Raw genomic sequence first — 10173 nt, forward strand, 5'->3', positions numbered from 1 at the left:
GGACGGTATAGCGCGTGTGAAGAGTCTTTTGGATTATTGCAGCACTTTCCCCGGGACCTGGTTCTTACTCACAGCCTAGTGTCTGCTCACATGAGAAGTCCACATTGCTCTGTGCGCTATAATGCTATAATAACTGTTTGAGAAGTGTCAGTTCATGCAGGTCAAACTTGTCCTTTAGTTTCGGGACTGTCACTAAACGCTCGAAGTTTGAAAAAAGATGGCTATGGTGGCGTGGAGAAACCCTGAAGTCGTGGGGGACTCCCAGGGGACCCTCTCGTCCCCCGTGTCCCAGGTCGCGCCGCTGCCAATACCCGGGGACCTGGGGGGACACCTGAACCCCGCGGCCTCTCTGGACATCTCCGCCGCTCCGCTGGGACCCCAGGGAACATCCGGCACCTCCGCCACGAACCCGGGCAACGGGATCAACAACTCGTCCTCGTCCTCCTCGTCCTCCTCGTCCGTGGACAAGCAGCAGAGCCAGCAGATCGAGTGCATCGTGTGCGGGGACAAGTCCAGTGGAAAACACTACGGCCAGTTCACGTGTGAGGGATGTAAGAGCTTCTTCAAACGCAGCGTCCGGAGGAACTTGACCTACACCTGCCGGGCCAACAGGAACTGTCCCGTGGACCAGCACCACCGCAACCAGTGCCAGTACTGCCGCCTCAAGAAGTGTCTCAAAGTGGGCATGCGGAGGGAAGGTATGGGGCACACTATAGTTTACAGTGTGCACATGTGCAGCTTCATGTACGATCAGTGTATGTCTGAACACACACAGCACCCGTCACACTCGCGGCCATGACCGATGATGCTCCGCCACATGAAGCCTTTGTTCAGCCGCGTCCCAAAGCGACTATATCGGCTTGTGTAGACTACGGCCCCTCACTCTCCGAGACACACGATCATAGTTGTGTGTTTAAGGTCTACTTTCTATTTTATTTTAATATAGGCGGTGGGTAATTCTCCAAGTGTTTCTATTGGCTAAAAGGATAGCTAGCGCCTCGACTGTTTTTGTCCCATTATAAACGCCTCCTTCATTCTGAGGCGACAAACTGCCACAAAAATGTGCCTCATCTTAGTGCGTTTGCAAACTTTGTGTAAATGTAGATGTGATTTTTCAGTTTGCCAGTGTCCATGAGGCTGCTCTTTGTAGTGTAGCCTTCATAGCACGCTCTCAGCCATGTCATTCCCATGGTTCATGTGGTCTTAGGCCAGGACACAGCACAGTAGGACTAGTTACCTTTCTTTTAAGTACATTTAGGCTCGGGATGTGCAAAATACTTATTGCAAATTTGTAGACAGCTGAAACCTAAATTCGAGGGGCCATTGGGATATGCTTGTTAGGACATAGGCTAGCTTTACTAGGCAATCATTATCTTTACATTTATCTTTATTATTAGTATCATTATTATTATTATTATTATTAAATATTATTATTTTAAAATGTTAAATGGCTATTATTGATTTATCATCCCAAAATGCGGCCCTAAGTGCTTCATCTTGTGAGCTCACCCGCAGGTCGTGGCCCCTGACGCTGTGGGCGCCTGGAGCCTGACCACAGAGGCCTGTTTCCACTTTTCACTTTACTGTAAATTATAGACAAGGACGCTCCTTTAGGCGACATTATACAAAATAACACATTTGATTGTCGATGCACAATAGACTTCTTTTCTCCTACTCGGTGTTGAATGTTCTGCGTGTTTTGTCCCGCAGCAGTGCAGAGAGGCCGAGTGCCCACTCAGTCTTACCACGGCCAGTTCGCCCTGACCAATGGAGACCCTTTGCAATGCCACTCGTATCTGTCCGGGTACATTTCACTGCTGCTGCGGGCTGAGCCTTACCCCACCTCCAGGTTTGGCTCCCAGTGTCTGCAGAGCAACAACCTCATGGGCATCGAGAACATCTGCGAGCTGGCGGCGCGGATGCTCTTCAGCGCCGTGGAGTGGGCCCGGAACATCCCGTTCTTCCCGGACCTGCAGGTCCCGGACCAGGTCGCCTTATTGCGCCTCACGTGGAGCGAACTGTTCGTGCTGAACGCGGCGCAGTGCTCCATGCCCGTGCACGTCGCCCCGCTGCTGGCCGCCGCAGGGCTGCACGCGTCCCCCATGTCCGCAGACCGCGTCGTGGCCTTCATGGATCACATCCGGGTCTTCCAGGAGCAGGTGGAGAAGCTCAAGGTGCTCCACGTGGACTCTGCAGAGTACAGCTGCATCAAGGCCATCGTCCTGTTCACCACAGGTACAGACCCTCACAGACCCTCACAGACCCTCACAGACCCTCACAGACCCTCACAGACCCTCACAGACCCTCACAGACCCTCACAGCAGCGTTTCACTCTGTACATAAACTACACATAAATATATCCTAGTCCGGTCTCAAAAAATACACTCAACCAAAAATGGATTTTAAAAAATCTTCTCAGATGTAAAATGTAAACAGTATTTATCCATTGGCTTATTTGTAGCTGAATAAATAGTAGCTATTACAAAGACACAGTAAATATAAATGTACAATGCAATGTAAAAAAAATAAAATAATTACCATAATATTCTAAAAAGAAACTAAATGCTTTTAAATTACAAATGTTTTGTGTATCAATGTATTCCATTTAATCTATAGAAAGGCTTGTAATGCAAAGAATATAAAATATCAATATTTTCTTTACTATTACTATCACATTTCTAGATTTCTGGAATGCCATTTGATGGCCTGAGAACAAGCGAGATCAAAAGTACAAGTGCTTTAAAGCATAAAATGAAGCAGAGATCCAGTGAGGATCTATTTTTGTCCCATCAGTGCATGTGTACACGTGTTTCAAACAGGGACACAGTAACCGTTCTTTAACCCCTGCTTCTATTCAGCCTGCTGCTCTACAGTACCACCACAGGCTGCTCTGTGGAAAAAAAACAACACATGCAACATATGAAGGAACACTGGGGGCAGCGTGTGCACTGGGAATGCCCTGTATGGTCCATGTAACAATGTCAGGGGTTAATGAATGGAGAGTACTGCTTATTTTACGTTGGAGCATAATGGAATTCAATCTGTAAGTCAATGTGTGTATAAGAAAACTGGTTAGGCACATATTTCTCTTTTCAAGTGAACACAGAAATGAGGATGAGATAAATGTAGCAGCGTGGTCTATTCCGCACTGATCACATGTTGGTGTGTTTGTGTGCAGACGCCTGCGGTCTGTCGGACGTGGGTCACGTGGAGGGTCTGCAGGAGAAGTCGCAGTGTGCTCTGGAGGAGTACGTGAGGAGCCAGTATCCCAATCAGCCCACCAGGTTTGGAAAGTTGCTCCTGCGCCTGCCGTCTCTGCGTAGCGTCTCTTCCTCTGTCATAGAGCAGCTCTTCTTCGTGCGTCTGGTGGGAAAGACTCCCATAGAAACGCTTATAAGAGACATGCTGCTGTCCGGGAGCAGCTTCAACTGGCCGTACATGCCTATTCAGTAGAAGATGGCGCCGCCGCGGTGCTCTAAGGTCAGGAAATGGTCCCATACCTCAAATTCAGCCAACTTCTGCATCTGTAAACCTGCTGTTTCTAACAAGGGAAAACTGCTTTCACCACTGGGATTGACCACTGGGATTGACTTTCTTCTGGGAGCGAACCACAGCGTTTCCCTTGTTAGAATGAGAGTTGTTTGTGAGAGTGCAAACTGGACGAGTCACATTCGTGTGGTTCGGGAGAACAAACAATATTTATTGGACCCTGTGTGTATTTATCATGCTCGTAAATTATGTTTTTGACCCTTTTCCATACTTTATGTATTTTATTTGCCCCAAGTAGTGAGAAACTGCAGGGAATGTCTCGTGTCAATTTTTTTTTTACACTTTCCAAATGTTATGGCACTTTGAAAAGACACATCTTTAAAAGCGTTAACCAGTGTTTCGAATGCAACATTTACAAGATAGTTGCAGGTTTATGTCACTTTAACCCAAGTGTTGAATTGAAAACGGAAGAGATTGCGCTGTTTGTGTTGCCTTCCTTTGTTTTATTTGTGTAAAATACTGCAAGGCAACTACAACAGAGAAGTAATAACATTTTATATAGATTTATTGGGACTCATTGTGGTTATATGGCAGTAACTTTTTCCTCTTTACATATTTTCTACGGTCTTTTTCTCTTCCTTTTATTTTCGTTTTTTGTAAAGTGTAAAGAACATATTTCTATCTTTTGAACCAGAATGACAACACACTTTTTGTCTTTTTAATATCTACATTTTGTCAACACAATTCTGAACCTGGATGTTTTTTATTTGTATGCATCCAAAGTCATCTTCCTTTTACACTGTTGACCCAGGTGAGCAGCTATAAATGAGTCAAACGCTACGACGACTGTATTGGGAGTGGTGTTGTTTACAGTGTCCCAGAGCTGAGGGCCCGGGTTGGAAAAAGTCTGTGTGTGAAAAAGGAGGATCTGATTCGCACACAAGCCCGACCGCTCTCTGGCACCACACACCACTGCAGGGTATTACTCTTAACTTCAAGTATTGTATGTGTGCGTGCATGCGTCTGCGTGGCTGAATGTTTTTGTGCTTATACTTCTTTTTTGACAACACTCTGATGTACTGTGAAGAATTATTGGTATACCGTATTAAATTATAACTCCAGATTTATAAATAAAGTGTATCTGTTTATTTTCCATTTGACATGGTCGTTGTTCATGCTGTACACTGTAGAAGAGACGTTTATTTATCAAATTTAATCAACAGACGGCTGGCAGTATGTTTATTTTGAATGGATAGCCTGTTAAACCATATTTTTTTACATATTTCATAGCATAAAAGTAATAGGTTTGATGTCAAAACAAGTATGGCACATAGAAGAAGCTCGTGCTGTCTGTTGATAGCAGCGTTTGAGTGGTTTGAGCAGAGCAGAATTAAAATGGCAGGTTATTGTAGTGTGTGCTGCACTGGCAGATTGAGGAAGACAGAGGGGATTAAGGCAGCTTCTTTGCTTCTTAGTGGACAGAGAGCTAATGAGGGGCCCCTGAGTGCTCTGTCACTACAGTTTACCCTGAGGAAGACGAAGCAGGGCGCTGCAGTGCCCCTGGCTGTTCAGTGCCAAAGGGCCAACGTAAAACAATAGAGTTTTTCCCACACACGTCCAGAACCGGGAGGAGAGAATACGGAGTATGGCGTCTGCGCGGGACAAAAACCCACCAAGGGCTAATGATGCACAGCAAGCATGGCGCCATGGTCCAGGCCCGGTCCTCCCTCTGTGTGGCGGCTGCACTGTTGTTGGAAATTAAAAGTGCGCTCTGGACAGCGTGCAGTCGAGCCAATCAGCGTTAAACATTGTGTGGTTTAAGCCAATCAGAGCGTTTAATTCACTTTGCTGCCTGGTATGACCGTCTTGGTGAAGCACAAGGACTCGCTCAGAAGCAAAATGCGCGATTCTGTGGCTGTTTGATTTGATAAAAAAGACAAAGACAAGACAAAGAATCAGACCCTTTTTTTTACCAAGCGAGTCGTTAATTGTTTTGGGTTATAGTTCCCAGTGATTTTGTTATTTTATTTTTTTTATTATTGGAATAATTCTTGGAAAATATTAAAATATAACTAAACGTATTCTTATTTACATTTAAATTGTGTGACAAATTCATGCACCAAAGCAACATAAATAATATGTCTAACTTTGGGTTAGGATCCTGGGCCATCCATGTTGAACTAAAAAGACGTTTTTCCCTCCTCATCTCAGCATAAGGTAAGGCACGTTGCTTAAATGTGTTTGATGTTTTAAATCACTTAAATTGAATGCTATGGCCATAAGCCGAAATGGCTTGGCTCTGTTTTAGAACTGCTTCTTTAACGAGGCGTCTTGTGTGCACTGGCTGTGCGTAATTGTGAGAGGCTTTTGTGCAATACTTTACAAATTTACAACGCAACATTTTGACATAGGCCTAAAAATATTATATTTTAAAAACAGATTTGCATTCCTTCTTTTATCATGATGTGCTCAAAAATTAAAGGCTACCAAAATACAGTCTAAAACCGTAAACAATTAGTTTAGAATTATTCTGGCCTATTTCTAAATAACAAAATAAGGGCTCAAAGGTGAAGGCCTTATGGAAGCGCCCGTCTTTAAGGGCTTTCGTGCAAAGGACAAACAATAAAAATGAATTAGGCAAACGTTTTCAATTCATCTTTGTATATTTTTTTCATTAAATTCAGCCTATTTACCAAGCTTATAGAATATTGACATGACCAACAAATGACGCTCATAACATTTCTGTTTTTAATTTACCCCACACTGTTTAAAACAACAACAAAAAACACGAACAATAATTATAATTTACGTCACAAATTATATATATGACGTGCGTTATTTCCTATTGGTTTGCCTTTTTATTTTTGTATTTTATTATTATTACAAAGAAGGACTGTATGGCTCACGGGCCTATCCAGGACCTGTGTCAAGTTACAGGGCAAGGGCCATAAAATGTACCACTAGCTTTGATTGTCACATGCTCCATTATCAGCTCTTATAAGTGACTGTTTGAGCAGATATCAGCCTCATAATACAGAAAACACAGATCCACATCTTCAGGATGCAGTTATTGGTGAAGCTTTAAGCTCAAAACACATCAACGATTTCAAATGCAAATGTCTTCGTTCATTTTGGAGTAATGGGCCTTAAAATGGTAAAAGTTCAAACGGGCACGCACGTGAGCGACGTCCCAAAACGACCTCGCGTTTCAAGTGCGCCGTGAACGTGACGCATGTGCAATAGAGCAGCGCGAACTGAAGGTAAAGCACTCAACTGAAGGCCCATCTGTCCGCAGCAGAATTAAACTCTCTCTTACAGCTCCAAATGGAAGGGGCAGCGTGAGGATAACTGAAGAATTGTCTGTCTGAAAACCAAGAACCAAAACAAACCAGGGTTTTCTCTACAAAGAAACCCACAGTGGAATAGTAAAAAACACAAAAACACACAAAAAAGAAATACATAATTCTCATAACAGGTGCTCGCTGTCAGATGCTGGTTATATCACAGCATATTTCCAACTTCATTAGAGCTGTCATCAAAGGATAAAAAGCGCACTTCCATACTGTATTTTTATGTTTATATCACCACTTAAAGAGATGAATGATGTTTTAGAATATATTACAGGAATCCTCATGTAGTTTGGTGCATGGGCAATATTAAAAAATCCATGGAAATCTTTTCAAGTAGGCTTTAATATTTGTGAAAGTATTTTTTGAAATCTGATAAAATAGAAAAAAGCGGAGATTATAATATTTCCAAACTTTAAACAAGGAAAAATATTACAACAACAAAACAATAGCCTATCAGGAGTGAACAAATAGTCTATACAGTTTAGAATGATCTTATATTGTAACGTTTTTTCTCACTTAAACGCATAAAAAACAACAGCAGAACAACACATGCTGCTCACAAATTCAACAGGACACAAACAAACAACAGTGATCAGATTAATAGTCAAGGGTTAAACGCATGAAACACAACTTTAGTAGAAATGTAACAGAGCAGAACTAAATGCAGCTCACTTCTGCTGTCAAATGTGGAAACGAGACACGAGACAAAGTAAATAATGCATCTGAATGACCGTGCAGTGCTGGTTCAAGGGAACTGCGCTGATTACAACGTTACAACTGCCAAACTACGGCCAGGCTTTGTTAAGTCAGTCTAATTGAGCAGCATCTCTTCACATTCAGATTGTCAAACATAGACATCATATTTAAATAAAACATAATTAAGCATTCGGATGAAGTAATTACTACAAAATGGAAATGTAAACAGATGGTTGCGTTGGCCAAAAGTGTAAAAGTAAAGCAGCTCAACGAGGATTCTGGTTCCTAAAGTAAATGACGTAAACCAAATGTTGTTTGTTAAATTCAGACATGTTTTTTTTTGCCTCTGTCTATTTGTGGGCGATACTTACAATAATGAATGATCTCAATATGTTCTTGTATTATCTTCACAATGACAATCAGATTCTATTCAAGCATTTCATTCACATTGTGTTCGTTTGCAGATGTGACTGTCTGGTGGCTGTTGCACAAATGCGTTTGGATTGTCAAATCAACCTCACAAGTGCAAGAAAATATCCTCTTGTTACTCTTGTTTGGAAGATTCTACTGCAAGTTTTATTCGTGCAATTTTGTCAGACTTTTAAGAATAGGTTTATCATCAAATGTGCTCGATAATAAGACTTCCACAACCGTATTTTCCCAGTTTTTTCTCATCTCTCACCCCCAGAGCCGGTTGTGTTTGATCTTTTCTTGACTCCACGTGAGACTAGATGCTCCCGTCTGCATCGCCGGTGCCGCTTGTCCCCAAATTGGCCTTCTAATCCCGTTTTTACGTGTGTGACTGACAGCGCGCGGCTCCACTGTGGTGTCTCCGGGGCTGACGGCGTGAATCAAGAGCTTGTCCCTTCTCCCCCGCGCGCCGACCTTTGACCCCCGGGGGCCTGTCACGCGGGCTGAACCCTGGCTAAAACGCCGCCGTGACGTGTTGAGTGCGTGGAACCCCCGCGTCACCCCCGCGTCACCCCTTCTCCGTCTCCCTCATCTCCTGTTAATGTCATTTAGCGCCACTTCAAACCGGAAAGGTCAACGCGATAAATTATTCATCACAGGGGGAAAAAAATGCTTAACGTTTAGTTTCTTTTTGTCACTCTCACTCCCTGATTCATTTGTTCTGTCATCTCTCTTTTCGACTGATCTGAGCTGCTTCTTCTTTTTTTTGTTTTTTTGAATACTTGATACATAGAGCCACGCCTCAGTGAGCTACTCCTGGATCCAAAAAAATAAAAAAAACGATTCTTAAAAGCAGTGAGAGAAAGAGGAAGGCTGTCTGCTGCCTGCTCTCCCTGCCCCCCACCCCTTTCTCCTCCAGAAAAAAGAAAAAAGAAAGGAGGAAAAAAAACGCACCAATCAACTCCCAGACTGTACAAAGCCTGGCCTATCGTTGCTAAGAGACAGATGCAGAGTAACCTCCACCAGAGACCTGACCATGACCCTGCCTCCTCCTCCCTCCTCCCTCCTCCTCCTCCTCCTCCTCCCTCCTCCCTCCTCCCTCCTCCTCCTCCTCCTCCTCCCTCCTCCCTCCTCCCGCCTCCCAATTACCAGCACAAATTAAAGCCCACCTCCACCACCTTAAAGCTCCACCAAACAGGCCCAGGGAAACCGCTCTCCAAAAATACATTTCACCAATTAATTTCCACTAACGATTCTGTGATGTTTTTTTTTGTTTTGGTCTTTTTTGCGTGTGTGTGTGTGTGTGTGTGTGTGTGTGTGTGCAGGATGGGGGAGGATGGGCGGAGCTTGTGGTGCACAGGAAGGGGAGGGGCCGCTGCTGCTGCTGCTGTCAGGCGAATGAGAAGATGAGGCTTTGACAGTGAAGGTGGAGGAGAGTTCAGCCTCTGCGCGGCCCGTCGATTAGTGCGTTTCCCGGCTGACAGGTGGAGTCCCAGGGGCGCTTCTGTCACCGCCGCTGCCAGGGCCCGGTTCCCCCCCAGAAAGGCGCCGAAGAGGCGGAGCGTGAACCGGGAAAGGCGACTCCGATTGGCTCGTGCCGCGACAAAAGCCCGCCTACCCGCCCCCCCTCATCGCCAGGCTTAGATTAAAGCTTTATTGTGCACAGAAAGCAGGGCAAAAGTCATGTTAATCCCTCGCTAATACATCGCCGCAGATTTTTTGGACAACACAATCCAAACAAGCGCTATTAATCTGCCGCAATTGATTTTTTAAAATGTATTTATTTATTTTGTTTGTGTCCTTTTTTTTGTTTTTTCCTTCTTGTCACGTGCTGTTTCGTGAGAAGCACAGTGTTCGTTGGGCCTCTCCCGTTGCTAAGATCTATTAAGATGCAAATGTTGGCCTTTTTTTTTTGGAAAGATTTGAGAAACAAAAGTGACAACTAAAAGGAAAAATCCTACTGAGAAATAGACAAAAAGCGTGACCCATGTTCGGCTGGTTGAATGCAGCACAGTTACAGCTGGAGCCAGTTCAATAACCACATTCAGCCCCGACACAGATATGGATTTGGACTGGGATTGTCCGGCCAAAAGTGTCATAAGTGTCAAAGCTCGCCAGGCCCAAAACACTGCTGCTGTTTGTGTGATGGAGGATATATGAGGTCGTGCTGCAGATCTGTGTGACAAGTGTTGCAATTATAGTTACGGTCTGTTTGCAAATCCATATT

The 10173-nt window shown here is 44.1% G+C and overlaps 1 protein-coding gene across 1 annotated transcript; it reads left to right on the forward strand.

Annotated features, from left to right (window-relative positions):
• The first annotated feature begins 217 nt into the window (after positions 1-217).
• On the forward strand, positions 218-4647 carry LOC140381177 (COUP transcription factor 2-like). The gene is made up of 3 exons (XM_072465198.1): positions 218-698; positions 1711-2235; positions 3179-4647. The coding sequence occupies exons 1-3, from the start codon at positions 218-220 to the stop codon at positions 3451-3453; spliced, it is 1281 nt and encodes a 426-aa protein (XP_072321299.1). The 3' UTR covers positions 3454-4647.
• Positions 4648-10173: the final 5526 nt, after the last annotated feature.

Source organism: Eucyclogobius newberryi, unplaced genomic scaffold, assembly GCF_026437365.1.
Source record: "Eucyclogobius newberryi isolate DKJ021-1_F unplaced genomic scaffold, fEucNew1.0.hap1 SCAF_5, whole genome shotgun sequence".
Lineage (NCBI taxonomy): Eukaryota > Metazoa > Chordata > Actinopteri > Gobiiformes > Gobiidae > Eucyclogobius > Eucyclogobius newberryi.